Genomic DNA, 20,985 nt, shown 5'->3' on the forward strand with positions numbered 1-20,985 from the left:
ACTCAAGCCACAGGGTACACCAGCTACGTATGGTGCAGCACAAACATTCTGTAAAAGAAACTTCGAGGCAACAATGTCATCCTTCCAATAAGATAGTTAAGGTAATGGCTGGAAATTGTCCTCAAATAATGTAACTAGACACTGTGGGACTGGGGAGAACCACCGCAGCACCACATGGTGGGATGCAGAGGGCAGAGAAGATGTGAATTGCCTGAAGCTGAGGGCTTAAGAATGCTGTCCTCGATAAGGCCAGCCAATAATGGAGGGCAAGTGATGGGGCAGGGACTTACCCTCCATTCCTCCTGTTTCTGCTGAGAGAAAATTTCCACTGCATGGCCACCAAAGCAGGAAGTCCTACCCTTTTACCACCCCGTTGTAGCCTCCTTCTGGAAGAAGTCCAACTCTCAAATTTGATTTTGCTGACTTGGTTGAAAGCTCAAGGGAAAAATCTGAAAGGGTCATTTAAGGGGTCCTTAAAATCACCACGTGAAATTGGAGCACTCTTGGACACGGCAGAACTCAGGGTGTTTGGTTTTAGCTTGTTGGGTTTTCTTTGTTTTTGTCTTATTTAAGAGAAAAGACATCTGATCATTTTTCTGAAATCATGAGTCATCATTAGAAAGGAAGAAATATGAGGTTATGGTGAAAAGAAAGATAATGGATAAGGCGGCAATATTTTCCAAAAAATGAAAATTACTCCAGAACACAGCAGAAAGAATCAGCTACAGAACCCGAGTGACAAGAAAAGGTAAGTTTGAGGACTTACTGGGAAAAATCCTTTAGAACCTAACGTTTCTCTATAATGTAGGAGGAAAGATAAACCCACTGAGAATCCCTGGGAGAGGCTGGGAGAGGACTGGAGTAGGGGTAGTTGCAAGGGGAGAGGACAGGAACTGGGGTGCTTAGACCTTTAGGGAGCTGCTCTGAGGGCCTCACTGAGGACAGAGGCTCTACCTTTTCTGCTGCCTTTTCCACCACAGGGTGATTCTCTCTAGCACCCCAGTGTTTAAGAGACACAGAAGCCAAGGGGTGGGCCCCTCTGGGGCTGGATTTGGTGGGAGTCAATGCAGGCAGGCAGGAGGGTAAGGAGAAGTAAAGGAGGAAGACCTGAGACAAGGGCGTCTGGCAAAGAACAGATGGATGCAAAGCATGTGTCCTAGTTAGGCCAGGGAGGATAAATGTCCCTGTGTTCAGACTCAGCAGGAGATGGAAGCAGAACCTAGTGTGGTTAGAGGCCAGAATCCATCCTGGATGGAGGGTCAATCAGAGAAGCAAATCAGGGCCAACCGGAAGTGGAAATTGTATCTCAGGGTTGAGCAGTGGCAGAAAGTGCCCTAAGAAAACACGGGAGAGATATGAAGACAGCACTTCCTATGCAATCAGTCAGGGTCCTCAGGCAGGGCTCTTGGTTTTCTACCCTAGGAGAGAGGGTCTTCCCAATGCAGGCCGGGGAAGGACAGTGCGGGAGGGTGGTGGAAATGCTGCTTTCCTGAGAAATGCAGGCTATTCATTGTCATGCAAATTGTGCTGCTCTTATGGCCTGAGTGGTAGAGCCAGCACATTTACCTCTGAATTACTTTCAGTGTCTGCAGTTATCAGATCTTAGAAATGAACAGCAGAATGTTTTAGGAATCCGAAACACTAGTTTCTTTGTAAATCAAGTGACAATGTTTTGCCTACCAGGACTGTGATCAACACTGTCTTAGTTCTTCCATTGCCTGAATGGCAACACATGACTCTCCAATGGAAAAGGAGAATTTACAGATGCTGACAACCAGGGAGTTGACAGATACTGAGCACCTGATCAGCTGGTGGTCACTCAGTCACATGTAAGAAGGCGGCTAGTGTTTATAACTCATGCTATGATCTGAATTGTTTTTCCAGGATATTCTTCAAGTGTCACTTTGGGAAAAGAGAGGGTACTCCCAATTGCTTTTTACTTTGCTTCTGGCAAATTCTAATTACAAAGCCTTTATTGGGATAGGGATTCTTGATTTTTAAGTGGAAACTTCTCGGCCAGTCAGAATCAACAAACAAATGGAAAGAAGAACTTGAAGCTGCACAGATGAAAGTTTCGGGGCCAAAAGGGGATCATCCATATAGAATCAACTGATTCTGTTGAAGACAGTTCAACAGAAATGATGTTAATGAGAGAATCTAGTTAGTGCTTCAGTTTGGGAAAACAATTCATGTTTTCCTTTGGAAGCAATTCGGTTTAATTGAGAAAGTTAATAATGAGGACATCCTTTTTTTTCTACAGGACAGTCTTTTAAAGGCAAACTCTGATGGTTAGGTTGACTGTATTATTTGGCAAAATATTTGCATTGAATATATGTACATGTATTCATGGTTCTGCATATGTGATGAGTCTAAAGCAGTGGTTCTCAACTAGAGTTAATTCCCCCCTCCCAGTGAGTACTGAAAAATTGCTGAAAACATTTTTTGTTGTTACAAGTGGGCAGAGGAGGATGCTACTGGCCTATAATGAGTATAGGTTGAAAATGCTGCTAGACATCCGACAATGCCAAGGACAAGACCGCCCATCCCACAGCTAAGAACAATTTGGCCCAAAACATCACTAGTGCTGAGGTTGAGAAACTCTGGTCGGCCGGGCGCGGTGGCTCAAGCCTGTAATCCCAGCACTTTGGGAGGCCGAGATGGGCGGATCACGAGGTCAGGAGTTTGAGACCATCCTGGCTAACACGGTGAAACCCTGTCTCTACTGAAAAATACAAAAAAAAAAAGCTAGCCAGGCGAGGTGGCGGGCGCCTGTAGTCCCAGCTACTCGGGAGGCTGAGGCAGGAGAATGGCGTAAACCCGGGAGGCGGAGCTTGCAGTGAGCTGAGATCCGGCCACTGCACTCCAGCCCAGGCGACAGAGCAAGACTCCGTCTCAAAAAAAAAAAAAAAAAGAGAAAGAGAAACTCTGGTCTACATAATTAGCTGGTATGTGGCAAAAGTCTACTCACTCTCAAGATTTCACCTTTGTACAAACTATCAAATAAATGCTTGGGGCAATGGATTATACATAGTACATATACATCGCCTTTGTAGGTGAATGTGTATGTGTGTGTGTGTGACCACACTCACACATGAATGCACAGATATAGAGAGGGATGCATTTCAGCTGATACATATCAGGACTTTGTACACAGTGAACCTCAATTTGGATGGTTATCACCATCTTCTGATTGCTTAGTGAGCAAGTGACCAAGTTCTGGCCCAGAACTGAAAGAAGCCTTCTAAGGGTTTCTGGTTTCTTTAAAAAGAGATATACAGATGAAAAGGGGACAGGGATGTGGCTCTTCTTTGAGTGGACATTGCCACATGTGGATGCAATACCTGAAATGGCAGCAACAATTTTGCAACCACAAGCAGAGATGGCCTGAGGGCCCATCTGCCAGACTGTGGATGGCAGAGACTGCAGTGAATACTTGCCTCCTTATTAACTCCTGAGCCACTAAATGAATAAACCCTGATGATGCCTCCTACTAACTTCTAAGTATGTGAGTTGATACATTTCTTACATTTTTAATTGCCAAACTTTTTGGAGTTACCTATAGACAAACAAATTCTTTTATACAGGGGCTGAAAATTACATGCCATGTTAGTAATTTCCATTTCTAGACACATAAAAAGGAAGTTAAGAAGTAATGCACAGAACTCTACACATATCTATGACAAGCTGTCAACTTTTGTAGACATTAAACAACAATATAGAAAAAAAAACTCAGCTAGCTTCTATAAGTGGTCATATCAACATTAGCCATATTATCATAGTCTGGGGGGTTGGAAGTTACACTTCTCTTCCAAATACTAAATAGCCATATGATGTCCTTTTTATCATTAGTCCTGAACAAGCTACACTTTAATTTCTTTAGAAGATGAAGAATTCATTTTTATTTAGAGTGTTGTTGTTTGCTTTTGAGCACCAAATCACCAGGAATCAAAAACAAATGAGGTGGGAAAGAGGGAGTGACGGAAGGCTTACCATTGAGCCATTTGGAGTTGTACTGTGCCGTGCGGAGAGGAGGTAAAATGCCCAGGCTTCGGTAAATGGCAGGATCACGTCCTGGAAAATCCATGGCCGTAGCAGCATAGAGCTCCCCGCCAGCTGTGAGGAGCGCTGTGGAATTGTGCTGGGGACTGTAGGGACAGCGGGCCATGCCACTGATCTGATCGTGGATCTCAGTCAGGTTGCTCAACTGTGGGGGAAGATGAGGTGAAAAGCAGTTATCTCTGCACAAGCCCCTTTAGTGATGCTTATGGATCACATCCACCATAATCACAGTGATGCTTGTGTAACAGCCTCTCTGGGGCTCATGGGGAGAGATGACCCACTTTTACACTCCAGCTGATGAAAACAGCCTGCTCCACTCACGGTAAGAGAGTCCCTCAATCAGTCTCTTTCTCATCACTTTAGTTTACTGAACCTCATACCACTGAATACTCACAAAATAAGAAATAAGATCATTGTATATATGCCTTTGATTTATAATGCACAAGTATTGCATACTTTTCCACTTTAATTTAAAAACCAGTGTCAATATTTACAGAAATAGGATCACAATAAAGAATTACGTATAATTGCCTGGGCGCAGTGCCTCACGCCTATAATCCCAGCACTTTGGGAGGCTGAGGAGGGCAGATCACGAGGTCAGGAAATCGAGACCATTCTGGTTAACACAGTGAAACCCCATCTCTACTAAAAACAAAACAAAACAAAACAAAACAAAAATTAGCTAGACATGGTGGAATGCTCCTATAGTCCCCACTACTCGGGAGGCTGAGGCAGGAGAATCACTTGAACCTAGGAGGCGGAGGTTGCAGTGAGCCAAGATCGCGCCACTGCGCTCCAGCCTGGGAGACAGAGCAAGACTCTGCCTCAAAAAAAAAAAAAAAAAAAAAAAAAGAATTATGTATACATCTATCAATATATAAGTGAACCAAAATAGAATGAATAGCCCCGAAAAATGTGTTCACAGGTAAGGATGTGTGGATATTAAACACTACGTGGCCCACATTTTCAATACTTTCTTTCCTTTCTTTTTTTTTTTTTTCAGTTTTCAGAGAGATATCCAAGTGTCTTGAAGTCATTTCATATGAATCCAGTTTCCCAAATGCTGGATTCCCAACAAATCATTGAATGAGAAAAGCTCTTGGGTACTGGTGGATTTTTGGCTCAATTCAGTTCTTGGTTCTCGCCTGAGAGGTATTGGAGCAGAAGGGTCAGGGCCAGTAGGAACAGGCACGCTGCTGTTCTGCTATGAGATGTGTACCCAGGTAAGTTCCCTCAGCTCTTTATGTCTCAGGTTCTTCTTTCATAAAAGGGAGCCCCAAAGAGTAGCAATCTTGTGGGGAGATGTTGAGGACTGAACCATGGCACTGGTGAAAGCGTTTCAGGGCAGGGTGCGGCACCTAGAGAGCTCCCTGAGCTTCACACCCCTTGTCATCCATCTCCTCCCTTCATTTCCAATAACTGAATGCTAACCTGAAATCATGAACTGTAAAAGCAGATGGTCAATTGAGGTCTTGAAAAAGTTGTGCAACCAGGGAATGAACATATTTCTTCATGATATTCCCAGAGGAAGACTGCATTTATACCTGAATTAGGAAGATTCTATGTGTGTTCTACTGACCCTGCCATGCTACTGCTATATTGTGTGCAGCTCAAAATTACTCTGTCAATGATTGCCAGGTTAAAGACAAGAAAGAGGGTCAGTTATAACTGGACTTTGCCTAGGGTTCAATTTCTTAGTTTGCTTATTTTTTTTACATACTTCTTATCCAATTTGTAGGTTAATTTTTTCTTCCCTAGGATTGTGATTTTAGACCATTTTAATAATTTTAATAAATGTAAATATCAGTAACAGTATCTCTACCATAAAGCAGAATTAGACATCAAAAAATATGTTTAGGATTAATGTTTAAAGTCACTGGTGAGAAAATGCTGGTTGAAATAATTTAGAAACATATTTAAGTTTAATTATATAAGTTATAATTATTTCCAGTTATTTATCTAATTGATGGTCCTGATTAGAAACACATCAATAAATCAAATATTTATTCAATTTGACAAAAAGTGCTTTTGAATTAAACAGCAACACCTTGGTGTATAGAAATTCATTTAAAACTAATATTTTAATACAATGTTTGACCTCTTCTGATATTAAATTCTTTTGAGGCACAAAAGGAAGCCATACCGAGCGGTTGGTGCAGACAGGTGTGAATGCATTGGTCCCACAGGTGAATAACCGGTCGCCACCCACCAGAAGCACCCGGATGTAGTTCTGACATTCCTCCTGAGGGAAAAAAAAATATATATATACACATATATATGTGTGTGTGTATATATACAAATATATATATAATGAAAAACATGCTAACAAAGTCTAAGCACAAGAAGAATGGTGAGAATGAATACATTTTATCTAATAAATATGTAAACCATTAATAAAATGTAAACCATTAAAAAAAAACCTTTCAGATATTGACGAAAAAATAACAACAGAGTTATGAAACAATTTGATTTTTATCAAATAAATTTACTTGCTGTATCTGCACCTTGTTTGATAAAGAATATGAAGATAAACACATGTTCAATTAAATTCTCAAAGCATGCATCTAATTTTGACAGAACTGATTTCATTTTGAATTGTGTCTGATAGTAGCACAAACACTAAATGGCCTTGGACGGCTATTAGGAAAATAAATAAAAGGAACCTATTAGATACCACTCGTAAAACAGTGCCTTGGAAGACTTCTTCAGGACTTTGAGAAAATGCTGCAAGTGCTTCTTGATCAGAAGGTCACACGAGAAACTCGGTATGCAAACTGGAACAAATTTTACTTTTGGGATGAAACTGCATATTTTAAATACAGAGCAAGTATCTATATGCATTTTTAATTCATTGATTGAAAAGTGAAAATATGCTTAATGAGGAAAAGATGTTCGAAACATTCGGGACAAAACCCTAGGCTGAGGGATACTCCAAGAATGGAGTATTTTTGTGGTTGCCAATGTTCTTAGAAAACCCTGGGTATGGTAATAGCAGTGATGGACATGTGAGCTGGAGAGCTCCTCATTTATTCAGCAAGCATCCACTGAGTAGCTCCTCTTTGGTAGTCACTGGGGTAGAAGTCCCAATCCAGGCCCCTGGCAGAAAAATACAGGTTCATGACAATGACCACAGAGCTGTCCATGCGCTCTAATGAGCACACACGGAAGAATAGCATATTACGTAGCTCCAAAGGAATAGGGAAGGGAAGAGGTGTACAGAGGCTTCCTGAAAGAGCTGACAACTAAGTGGTAAATAAAGTGAAAGATTTAGTGAGGCTTCCTGGACGGGGTGCTTGTAGGACACCTGTCGGACTTTACTGAGCAAAGGAGGGAAAAGACTCCCCACGCAAAAGGAGCAGACTGTGCCAAGGTGTCATGGCTAGAGAAAGCAAGGTGCTCTCACTGTGTACAGAGGAGCTCACACAGAAGCCGAGGAGCCTGAAACAGGCCAGGTGTGCGCAGGTAGTGAGTTCACACGTTACTCCGAATGTGAAAGGAGCCATGAAATGTTTTGACTGCGTGAAGTATTGATGAGTTCTCGTGTTTTATCACTGAAGAACCACTCAGACACCAATTTGCAAGAGTCAAGCTGAAGATAGAAGCCTGGAGTCAGGAAGCCAAGGAGGAAGTCACTTCCATAACTCAGGCTTTTGTCATTTCGTACCTAGATCAAGGTGGTAGGTGTGAAAGGACAAACCCAAAATAGCGAGTCGATTGCACGCAATGGCAAATGAATGATGCATGAGGCATGAAAGATGCTGCATGATAACATGATGATTTGAATCACATCATGCTGGAAATCAGGGGAATCTGGATGTAACGGTATAGCTCACCTTCTCTTTAATCAAATGGACCCTCATTCTAGATGAAAGTGTTAATTTCCCATAACTCAGTCTACTGCATAGCAGTGATACAGTGGCAAAGCATAGTGCTAATTTTTGTATTTTCTTTACTAGAGACAGGGTTCTATCATGCTGCCCAGGCTGGTCTCGAACTCCTGGGCTCAAATGATCCTCCTACCTTGACCTCCCAGAAGTGTTGGGATCACAGGTGTCAGCACCGCTCCTGGCTCAGATTGGCTTTCTAAATGTAAAGTGAAACACCAAGGGTGGCTTATTCTCCTAACATTCTTCCTAACAGTAATAGTAATCACTTATCATTGGAAGCTGAACTGAGGAAGACAGAAAACAACCACAAAGATCGAAGTAGACTTCAGAAGAATTACCAAATGCTTGTAAAGAGTAGACAGTGAATCTGTAACTGAGAAAGGGACAACAGAGGTGGGAGGCTTGTCTTGTTCCCTTTTGTCTTTATTCCTGGGAAAAGGTCAGGAGAGTTCTAAAGTGAAACAACAAAACAAAAGACTTCAAAGAACCACAGAGTTCCTCCTTCCCAGGCTGAAGAGAACACAGGCAGGCCAGGGAAGAAACCAGAGGGGTACAGGAGCCTGTAAAGACAGGCAGAGTGAGGAAAAAAGAAGGAAGCCTATGCCTGTCAGAGGAAACCCACAAAGACATCTCCCAGAACACAGGACAGAGCAAGCTGATGGATTTAATGGATGACACAGACTTGTTAATGACACCATCATAAGGACTGGAATGGAAAATTACAAACATTATACAAGGGTGGGGATTTTGTTTGGTTTTTGCTGTTGCTTTTGGAACTCTTTTAAAAGCAAGGCAAGATGTAAAAGAACTTTTACTTTAAAAAAAAAAAAAAACAAAGCAAGAGCTTGCTACAAGGTAAACCACAAACAACATGGGCAAGGGTAAGTTGTTCCAGGAGAATCATCTGGATTGAAATGCGATTTCACAGCAGAGTTCTACGGCCCTGGTGAAGAGAAAGCAAGGGCCTCCAGTCAATTACGGAAAGGAGAATAACCAAGATATCAAATATGGTGTTTACGTTAATTTCCCAAAGGAAGAACAAAGTGCAAACAAGACTGTAGGTTGTCTTCTTTGGTTTTTGTTTTTTGAGACAAGGACTCACTCTGTTGTTGCCCAGGCTGGGGTGCAGTGGCTTAATCACAGTTCACTGCAGCCTCGACTGCTTGGGCTCCAGTGAGCCTCTCACCTCTGTCTCCCAAGTAGCTTGGATTACACGTGTATGCCACCACTTCTGGCTATTTTTTTTTTCTTTTTTTTTTTTTTTTTTTTTTTAAGACAAGGACTCATTATATTGCCCAGGCTGGTCTCGAACTCCTGAGCTCAAGGGATCCTCCTGCCTTGTCCTCCCAAAGTGCTGGAATTGCAGGCATGAGCCACAGTGCCTGGCAACTGCAGGTTGTTAACATCCCTGCTGACCATTCTCAAGCTTGATGAAGAACCGGCATGTTGGTCGGGATGTGTGATAACCATGGTAACCATGGTGCAGCAGTTTGCCAGGGAGGGGCAGGACACCAACTGACAGTGTCAGAAAATCAGATAAAAAGTAAATGAGGAAAGGGACAGAATTATTTCAATGAGGGCAGAGAATGAAAGGGCATGTTCGGATCATCAAGACCATGTGAGAATACATGAAGACACTGGCTCTATTATTGGTGATGAGCCACATCGCCATGTGTCACTGGTGTGCTGCGCAGAACTGAGAGTGTGGAAAAAAAGGAGGAAGATGTCAGAGATCTGGATGATCGGGCAAGGAGGTCTGTGCAAAATCTTTATAAAACGATGGAAGGTGGCCCCAGCCCTATGGAACTCAGAGGAGCCTGTGGCAATCAGGAGCTAATGAAGGAAGGCAATAGTGTAGTTGGCCCCAGCCTTAACTAGAGGTCTGCGTTATCACCAACAATGGTAGGTGTGCTCATTCACTGAGTCCTACAGGAGCAATGTGTGGAGGTAGGTGGTATTTGAGTTTCTTCTTAACTGTCAAGAGCAGAACGCAGTCACCCAACTGACTAAGGGCATCTCACATACTTCCCCGTTCTTACTCCCTTAAAGGCATCCTCGTGTTTAATTCACAGATTGTGAATTCCAGATGTGAATTCCAAACAAATTCATTTAAAATAATAAATGTTTTAAAAAGAGAGATTGCGACAAGTTCAACTGAAACAGAATGTGAAAACACAGGGAAAAAAAAAAGATAGAAGTATTTAGCTTTTGAGCGGAAGATAAATTTGGGAACTGGACAGTCAATACTGTGGATAAAAGGAAATGAGTGGCTGGGCACGGTGGTTCCACACCTGTAATCCCAGCATTTTGGGAGGCCAAGGTGGGCAGATCACCTGAGGTCAGAAGTTCGAGACCAGCCGGGCCAGCATGAGACCCCCATCTCCACTAAAATTACAAAAATTATCCAGGCGTGGTAATGCATGCCTGTAATCCAATTGCTTGAACTCAGGAGGCAGAGGTTGTGGAGAGCCACTGCACTCCAGTCTGAGTGACAGAGCAAGACTCCAGAGTCTCAAAAAGAAAAAAAAAAAAAGGAAATGAATAACAGTTCTAGGTTGTGTAATAATTAGTCTCCTCTTGATGGTGTTTTGAAAACTCAACTTCTCTCGCAGATCTACTGGCAACTCACTCTGCCAATCTCTGTTACAAACGTGGCCTTCCATGGGTTACCTGCACTTGCTTGAAGTACTGCTTGGAGTGACCTATTTTAAAGTAGAGTCATAATGTAGAAGTCCCTTTAGGATATTCTTTTAAAGGTTTCTCTTATAAATCACCATACTTAAATGTCTATGATTTTCCTTTTCTCATCTAAGAATTTTTTCTTCTAGCCCATTTCCATACCTTGAAAATGGGTGAAGAGGATTTAATGAGTTCTGATTTTCTAAGAAGTCACAGTGCACATCTCCAAGGCCTTGAGCAGCTTGCTGCCACATGGCTTCTAGGGTTGATAATGAGAGTCATCTGTCTACATTTTGATCACGGCAATTGAACATTAAAACGACCCATGTGGGCCTGTGATCCACAGACGGATCAACCTTTCCTTCACTTCAAGGCATTTAATAGCCGAGGTGCACGGTTGCTGACTCATAGAAAGGGCTTTTAGATGGAGACTGGCCAATACCCACTTGGTCTCAAGGACACAAGGCCCACGCCCCAGCAGAGAAAACACGTTTTAGGGCTGTTTTCTTAATGAATTAATTGGTTTTGTCATATAGCATTTCATGATTTTTTTTAAACAGGTATGTTCTGTGGATCTCTCAGGTGTCTCTTCAGCAACACCCAGCCCATTGCCCATTCCATTAACTTTAGGGAGGAAAAGATACAGGTGAGAAGCTGACAGCCTTTATGTTAATCATAGTGCTCACAATGAAAGTAATGTGTCCTCTTCATAATGTGTTATCCCTGTCAGCATCAAAGTGCTGAAGAAGAACAATTTATAGGAATTGCATGAGCCTTTCAAAGTGGAACCCACATCAGCCTAAGTCATGATGACCTGGTGACTCTTGCAAAACCATACCTAACCCAATCAGATGCATATGTGTATGTGTGTGTATAAAGGGTGTGTCTATATAACTGTATACATGTATTACTTGTGAATATATGCACATGCATATAACAGATGCAATATGTAGAGACAAACACACACATACATACATTAACATGCTATGTAATGTACAGTGTATCATATATAAAGTATACTATACTGTATATATGTACATACTCTATTTTCAACTGAGCTGACTTTGTGGGAAACCTTTTTGGGCACCTCAATTAAAAAAAAATAAAATTAGGTGTGCATAATCTAATTTTAACCTAATGTTAGTATTTAACCTAAAGTATTCTCAATTTTTAAAGCAATTACACAAAATAAAAGCAGGGCTACAATGTGTCCCATGTATTGATTAACTTGCAGCTTTCAAAATATTGGCACTTAGGTACAAAATGTCAAGATCCAAGCCTGCACCAGCAGGTTCTCAGGTAGTACGTGTCACAAGTTTCTTCTCCTATTCACTAGGGGTTTACCTCTTTAAAAGCATTATTTGACAGCTTGGTGAACAGGAACACAGGATATGACAGGGAGAACAATATACGTAGCTCTGGATTCTAATCAAAACTCTCCCACTAACTAGCAAAATAATTCTAGGAACTTGGTGTCAAAAATCCTGAAATGAGATCATGAACAAAAACTTTTGAAAATTACAAAGTGTAATAGAAGCATACAGCAGCTCTTTCATTCCCATAATAATCAGCTGTGTCTCCTTTGTACGGTTCCTAAATGTCAGAGTGGGAAGAACGTTGGTTCAGACATAATAGCCCAACACACACAAGGAACTCTTGTTAGGTCGTGAGAGAATTGACTATTTGTGTTTAAAATAATATTTGTGTAAAAGATACTTAAATAGTTATAGAATTCAATTTTTATAATGCTATGTCCAGAAGAACTAAATACAACAGGTTTTATTATAAGTTTTTGAATCCATAAAACAGATTCCCCACCCCACTTTTTTTTTCCATGAAATATTTAAGCCATTGCAGGCAAAGGCACTCCCTCTTTTCCAAGTGAGCTGAGCATTTTCTAAATAAAATAGAACACAAACTTGACAAGGGCTTGGCAGCTTCAGTACTTACCTTCTTTTCAAACCTGACTCGAATAAAAAATCTGGATAACTTCTCTTGACCGTAATTCCCTAAATTATACTTTTAATGGATTACATGTGAAATCGTATCTGTGTCTGGACACAGATATCCCAGGGAAACAAGGGGAAATCTGTCATCTCTACTCTCCTCTGCTCTGCAGCAAGCTGAGGAATGCTCCTATCAGAGCAGCAAGTGGGCACAGGCAGTGTCCTCCCTGCAGACCTAGCCACCTCCTTCCAGGCATGCATTCCAGCTCAGCTCTGCAGCTAAATGCATTATGTATGGAAGCACAGACCACTTTTCTCAGAGTAGGAAATAAAACAACTTCAGTTTAAATTGTTGGCATTTTTCTCATTTCTGAGATGTCACATTTTGCATTATTCTTTTTATTTCAGGGAGAAGGGAAACTTTGTCATTCTGTTCTCATAAGAACTTCAGTATAAGCAAAACTACAAAACAGCTGAATTCGCCATCTAAGCTCATGACCACTAAGAAAAGTCTTAATTCCATTCACCCAAAGAGACGTTACCTATCAGTTAAATTGACTGTGAGAATGTTCTCTGAATTGGCTCCTAGAACTGTCAAAATGGGGAAATGTGGGTTGTCTGAGTTATGAATTCAGAGGGGCAGTCCTTTGGAGGCTGCATCTGACCCAGTTGTCCCTGTTCACAGGGGCTGCCTTGTTTCTTTCCCTTCTCTGTCCCAGGAGCTGGGCTTGGTCACCCAGGTTGGTCACATCATGGTCACTGTTCAGTTACTACGTTAAGAAAGAAAGAGAGATGACAAATAAGAGAGAAGAACTTGTAAAGGTAGATGAAGATCCCTCTCCTCTCACCACCCATACACCAGCCTAGTGCTGTCTAGACTGGCATGTTTGTTTAGCTACTGCATCATTTTTGTACATAGGAACTTCCAATGCACACAGCTCTGCTACATAAACCGAGTTCTCCTTCAAAGCAGCAGAAGTTATTTAAATTCTCTGTGAATTTATCAATATACTTAATGCAACCTAGAAGAACGTGTGATTCATCTTTCTCAGAGTACATGGTGCTTGACACTCATCTTCATCTGTCTTACTATAATAGTGTTAAAAAATTCATTCACCAATGCAGTTTGAGTCAATTAATAATTACTGATTTCCCATTATTTTTAATCCATTAAAACCCAAAGCATGTGAAACATAAAGGTTTGATTTTATTTGAAAATATTTGTTGCCCTCATTTGCTTTCTGTGTATCAAGAAAATTCAATTAAGTGTAGTAACGATTGGTCTCCTCTGTGAATCGAGGATATATTACCTACCAGTCACAAAAGATGGCCTTTTCCTAATAGTTCTCTGGGTTTAATTTACTGAAGTTCTAAGCTCCAAACAACCAATGATCACAGCTTAAGGCAAAACGTGGGCTAGTTCTGCTTCAGCAGAAGCAAATTTTCACCCCAAGTAGAAATAATCTATTAGCAAAAGGCAACCACACAGATTCTTTGTAAATTATGAACTTCCAGACTATGAGGAGGAAAAATCCCTGGCTACATGACATAATCTGATGCTTTGCTTTAGTAGGACAAGGAGTACAAGGACACTGAAGCTCATGGAGGGGAAGGGAGTTAACTGTTAACGTCTTTGTAACAAATATATACATGTAATCTAGATGAAATATGAGAGCACTCTAGGAAGCATAAAAATAAAAATAAACAATGTAAAAGTGACAAATAAATTTACAATTTTGGAAATCAAAGCAGGGATTCCCAACCAGGCCAATGTCTGGCAATGTGTTTCCTGCCACATACGGAATAGCTACCATGTCGAAGAACAAAGGTCTGGCCCCAAATATCAGTAATGACGAGGATGAGAAACCCTAAAGTTCACTTCCCTGGTGCGGGCTTGTCATGTTCATTCACTCATCCAGTGGAACATCTTTAAACGTTCACCGTGGGCTGAGTGTGTTAAGATCGGATGAGGAAATAGCACTGGAACCTGGGAGAGGGAAGGAGGGTGGGGACCATCAGGTTTGGGCTATCAGCTAAACATTTTCAGAACAGACACTGATGAAAAGTGTGCATCAACAATCTCTGTTGCTGGGTTGCTGAAACCTGAATAGTGCTTATTGGTGTGTCCATAAGACCCAGAAAGAAAGAAGAGGAGATGGAAGAGCAAAGTACCAGAAGAAAGATAAAGACAAGGAGAAAGAGGTGAGAAAAAGCAAGAGGGAGAGCTAGATCACTGTATTAGTGTGTCCTCATACTGCTAATACTGAGTCTGGGTAATTTTAAAGGAAAGAGGTTTAATGGACTCACAGTTCCACATGACTGGGGAGTCCTCACAATCATTGCCGAAAATGAAGGGGAAGCAAGACACATCTTACATGGCAGCTGCCAAGAGAGCTTGTGCAGGGGAACTCCCCTTTCAAACCATCAGATGTTGTGAGACTCATTCAATATCATGAGAACAGCATGGGAAAGCCCCACCCCCATCATTCAATTACTGTCCACCAGGTTCCTTCTAGGACACATGGCAATTATGAGAGCTACAATTCAAGATAGAGTTTGGGTGGGGACACAGTCAAACCATATCAGGCGTCACACGGAGCACCCCCTGGGAGGCACTGATATCCCCAGGCAAGGCCCACTGCAGGCCTTGAGAGCCTAGAAGGCTGGCGCTCGCATCAGTGAATCTTACTAGTTGAAACAAAGAAATCCATCTTTCCACCCCTCATTTCATATAAGTCTGACTCTCCAGGTCCCAGCTCATTCCTTAGCACAGGTGGTATTATTTAAAGGACTGTGCTCTGACCAGCGAAGTGGGGCCGAGGGCCGAGCCACACAACCCCCACACTGAGACTCAAACACCACAGGGAGGAAAAAGGAAACTACTTAGAAATCACTTCCTCAAAAGTTCTATACATCATTTCTACAAACTCACCAAGAAGGTTACAGGGGTCCCCGATGTACGGGTTTTGTATTATTTATTTATTTTGGGGAGCATTTGAAGATACCAGATTCGAATTCTTTGACAATTGGAGTACCTTTAAATCTCCTTACATCTCTGATTATTTATCTCAGAGGCCTTTTCTGAGGTGAAATATCTTCCAGAAAATAGTCTTCATCAATTCCTGCTTTATTTCCCCCTTGTCTCCAAGTGTTTCCCTGGCTAAGACTGCATCTTCCTCCTCCTCTTCTTCCTACTCCTTCATTCAGGGTTGGGAAACCCCATAATGAAGCTGGCTGACATCTGCCTCAGTGTCTGACTCCCACAGCCATTCAGTTAAAAGGCAGGGAAGCAGACAATGAAATTGGGTAAAACAAGGTACGTAACACTCTTTTATAAATCCAGATAGGGGAGGATCTTTTGCCAGTGCTCTCTGCCTTTGCTATATTTTTTTCCCCAAGCTCTTGGTCCTGTGACCAACTTTGCAAGGCAAGCCCTCTTTTCTACTCTGTGTATAACTGCTGTCTTCTGTAACCCAAAGCATAATTCACCATTGGAAAAGTCTGTGCTCCAATAAAATGTAAGAAGATTACTAACAGAGTAAGACACAGTGAGCCTGTGCACAAGCTGCAGAATTTCCTCAAGTTGATCAAGAATAATTTTCTCAAAGACACATAGTCTTCCTGGAAAGGCAAAGAATCACGCATCTTTTTGAGCCAGACAAACATTTGAAAGAAGCCTGCAACATGTACAATTGCTTCAGAAACACATTTCCAACCTTAGCTATAAACTGCGCATTCTATAGGAACATGGGATGTAGATTTTAGTATGAAAAGAGAATTTATTATAAAGAATATGTTAAGATAAATTATAAAGAATTAATCACAAATAATATTTTACATAATTTCATTTATCATATCATTACTTTCTAGATTTAGTTGTAAAGTATGAAAGAAGGAATTTAAAACATTTTAAAAATTCAGGCCCATATTTTTTCCAGTGCTATCAATCAATTAATTTCTTATCTTAGTCTAACAACCTAAAGGACAAATTAGCTCTGATCTTCTTGTATTCTGAATCCTTTTTGGAAGTGATTGATTATTGTGGTTAATTTTAATTAATATTAAAAACGAGGATATACCATATACAAATTTTGAATCTTGCTTTTTTCACTTTTCATGGCATCATAATCAAGAATACTCTTCTTATCAACGTGCTTTATATAGTGCAGAGTCCTTCAAAACAGGGTGATGGCTGTTCATAATTGCATCCTTCTTACCTTTGATTTGCCTTTGCTGTAACAGGCCTTCTTGGTAGCTTCGTCACACTCCCATTCCACAGCCTGTAGAAAATACCAAGACAATAGCAGCTATCATGGTTTTGACTGAATAAAAGGGAAAATATAAATAAGGCACTGGTAACCAGATTAGGAAATATGGCTGCACCCTAGCAGCAACATTTTCACACTCAGAGAATTTACACCAAATACATGAAATTTATCCATGGGCTTAGATTTAGCTCTGAATTTGAGGAACAAGGACCTTCCCCCTTATTATTTGCTTTTAGGTAGTAATGATGTGATGTTTAGATCTAGTCACTGTTAGAAAAGAACTACGAGTTGGTGACTATGGCACTGACGGTAGAAATGATCGCTTTGGTGAAACTATAGAATAGACCCAGACGAGGCTTAAAGGAGAGGCCTTGAGACAAGATAATTTAAATATTCATTTTAACATTTATATTTTATTCAAATAATATGTCATTTATAAATATTCATAGATAATGAAGAATGATTTTGCATATCCTTACTACCAAGATACACCTGTAAATGATAATCAATCAATAGATAGCTCAGGCAAAGAACATAGCTAGGATTTTTCCCCAACAGCAGTCATTTTCATACTGTTATTAACTCTGACTAAATATTTAGAGCCACAGCTTTAAAATATTTTTTCTCAGAATTTCCAAATCTCACTTATGCTGATGAATTTGCTATGTGTGCTTTCACGTCTGATGCTAACTCACAAATGAAATATGTGATTAGTGAAGAACATGGACAGGGTTTGCTTTACAGAAAGGATGCCTGCAAGCATCCATGGCCTAGCTCTCGTGAATAGTTTTTTGTGCAAACTGAGGCATCTGGGCTTTTTTTTTTTTTCTTTTCTATCATTGTATAGAGTGTGAACTTTTATAGGGTAAAAATATTTTCTCCATACTCCACACCTGTTATTATAATTATTTTCTATTTTACTATTAAAATTGGATTTCTGAAGGATCAGGAATGTGCAATAATTCAATCATTAACAGAAAGACATTTTGAGATAGAGACTTTTTCTGTTAATTTGAACTAATGTCAAATAATAAACTAAACCAAAAGTTACCTAGTGTCAAATCATATGAAGGAAAATAATGACTTCATCCTTATTTCTAGTAAGAATTTTTTTTTCCTAATTATCCAAACTTGGGAGAATAATAAAGTCAGGCTAACACCATTCTCTAATATCTTCTGCCTTCCAAAGAATGTTACATAACAGAATTAAATCATAAAACACTACATCTTGCATAATTTATGTTACTTGGCAAATGGGAGTCCATAAGAAAAGTATTCTAGAGAGAACCACTTCAGTGTCTTTGAAACCAAAACAATGCTATAACTGTTTTCCCTTGTGCAGACTTGAAAATTTTTGTCAGTGTCAACATCTGATAAGAGAATTTGTTAATTCCTCCTGTGTTGCTTCCCTGTTCACAATGTTTGATGGCAACAATAAAGTCACAGCTAATCAGCATCTGATGCAAACGCATGACTTGAATTCCATACCAGGATGACAAATATTTTCATGAAAAGCAATGCCACCTCCAGAGAAAACAGCCTCCCATACAGTTGCATAACTATATCCCCATGAAGTGCAGATAAAATACACGAAAATAAATGCACTGTTGTTCATCTGATTTGGCCTTTAGTATATTCCTTTCTTAGATCTCTTTACAAAATATCACTCTGTTGTTTGTATTTAAGTAGATATCTACCTCTTGGCCTTGACTTAAAACAGTATTGAGGACTGATTAAAACAGTATTGAGGATTGAAAGAATATGATAAATTCTTTCAGCAGAGTAAACCTCATTATAACTTTTATTGTATATGGCCAGAGCATTTAGTATTACATATCACCAAGAGGAACTGCTGTTAGACAATTACTAGGAAAACTACACAGTGAAATACTGTAGATAAAGAGTCATTCAAGTGGCTTTCATTGGTCTAGTGATTTTGCTAAAAGTTAAATAATAATGTTCTCTTCCATAAACATGAAAGCTATGAAGAGAAGGATTAGTCCCAGGGCTAACAGAAAAGAATATTTACCAAATGCCATCAAAATTGTTCAGATCCTGCCGCTAAAATGGCAAACAAACAGCTTCACAAGTCTACCTAATGCCCAAACAGCCTTTGCATTTTCAAGATAAATATTGGCCAAAGATTGAAAGGGAAAATAGGAGAAGAAAGAATGTGAGAGTTTTAAAAAATATTTCATTACTTTATCCAGCATACCAAAAAATAACAACTGCTCTTAGAAGTTTATCAGACCCATAATAAATAGGACAAATCTTACAGATTTTCTGAAGATAGTGATTAGAAAGAAAAAAAAATTATTTCCTAAGGCATTTTATTACAGTCTCACTAGCTTGCCTATAATATTCAAATCCAGAATTAATTAAAGACCATGACTGTACAGCTTTTCTGTTCACTTTCTACCTGAATAGAGAACAGGATAAAGGGAAATTTTATATTAAGAATGGAACTTTACTTATTCCAGAAGACAGCAGGAATATATACATATTATTGGATAGCACAGAATTTGAAAAGGAATAGAATGGAGAAAAGTGCCTTTTCCAGATTATACTAGAATAGGATGTTCCAGATTCATCCCATAGCATCCTCCTATTCACTAGATCAGTTAGACTTTGCCCATTTCATTAGTGGACAGACTTGAAATTAAAAAAAAAAAAAAATTCCATCAGAGACAAATAAGAGTATCAGTGAACCTCCTCTCTATGGGATCTTATTTCTCACAGTGACCCATTTTTCTGTTTGAAATTAGGCTGTGTTTTAACCTGGTCACAACTTCCTTATTCTTCTAGATCCATTCTAATGAACTAAATACCTTTTACTCAAGCCTTCTCTTTCATTTATCATGTATCATGATTATAGAACAAATCTCACTACTGATTTGAGAAGCCACATTTCCACTTGTATTCAAATTTATTTAAAGATGTTTTTCCACCAACCCAAACCTATCTTTACAATAGTCAAAATAAGTGCTAAAGCATTCTACATTTCAGATCTCAACCCAACGTTCATAGTCTCATTTCTTGTGTCTCCCTTTTAAAAATATTTAATTTTTGTCATCTCTTGTCTTCTTCTATTTCAGGATAGCCCAGTAGAGAAAAGAAGTATTTCTACTGTATGCTATTCAATACTTTGACTGCATTATATATTTCAGCAGCAGACATATAGCAGAAATATTGTGGTTACTTGAATATTCAAAGATTAGTAATAGTAGGCAGTGAGTCTGAAACATCTACATTTTAAAAGACACAATGATTTCTGTTTGTAGTAAATTTTTTTCTGTAAATACATACAAATAAAACCTGTACTACTCAGCACTCACAGAAATTTTGCTTCATGCAAATGCATTAATTATCTCCTTTATTTAACAAATATTCATTAAGCATCTACCAAATGGAAGACACTCTTCTATGTGATTGACAGAAGGAAAAACAGACATAGAGATACACATGAGATATTAATTTACAATACAGCATAAGTGTATTCCATCAGCCTAGACAGAGTTATATTAAATCTGAAGAGTCAATAGTGTTCATTTTCATTGCCCTAGTAGCCATATGCAAGTTAATCTCAGGTCCAGTGACACACTCTGACTTAAAATATCATTAGATTTCAGGATGGGACAAACATACAAAGAGAGCTACAAAAAAACAAAAACAGAAACAAAAAACAGAAGAGGCTTATGGAAAACCCATTTTATATCTGCATAAATCCTGGGGATGCAATGAAGCCCCCACTGTTCCCAGATACAGCACCCAATGGGCCGTGTTGCACACAGACATACTATGGTTAGAATAAAGGGAACTGTGATCTCAAGAGTAAATCAGATGCAGAAAAGAAAAAGAGATTGGCTCTTTTTATATATGTGTTACACACATACAAATCCACAGTTCTCAGAAGTATATAAACAAAGCTGTGTATTATCACACTCCACCACCAGATAAGCTAATTAGATAGGGACCAGCAAAGGCAGACACTTCATAAAAATGAAGAGAACAACATTCGAGGCAAATGGGCTACTACTCTTTCAGCAGATGGCTTTGCTAATTAGATACTGGCAAAAGATAACATTAAACAAAACTAGTTTAATTACACAACGCCAAAAATTAACAATCACCTGAGGGCTTTCTTTT

At 39.7% G+C, this 20,985-nt stretch overlaps 1 protein-coding gene across 1 annotated transcript in view; it reads right to left on the bottom strand.

Annotated features, from left to right (window-relative positions):
• Nucleotides 1-20,985, bottom strand: part of SEMA5A (semaphorin 5A) — a gene marked incomplete at its 3' end in the record, with an annotated part of 517,268 nt that overhangs the window by 179,639 nt on the left and 316,644 nt on the right. Inside the window, exons 6-8 of the mRNA XM_017863400.1 lie at nt 16,789-16,851; nt 6,203-6,301; nt 3,991-4,204 (exon numbers count right to left, since the gene is read on the bottom strand). Coding sequence (XP_017718889.1) covers nt 3,991-4,204; nt 6,203-6,301; nt 16,789-16,851 — 376 coding nt within the window. The remainder of the gene's footprint in view (nt 1-3,990; nt 4,205-6,202; nt 6,302-16,788; nt 16,852-20,985) is intronic.

Source organism: Rhinopithecus bieti, unplaced genomic scaffold, assembly GCF_001698545.2.
Source record: "Rhinopithecus bieti isolate Rb0 unplaced genomic scaffold, ASM169854v2 scaffold_70290, whole genome shotgun sequence".
NCBI lineage: Eukaryota > Metazoa > Chordata > Mammalia > Primates > Cercopithecidae > Rhinopithecus > Rhinopithecus bieti.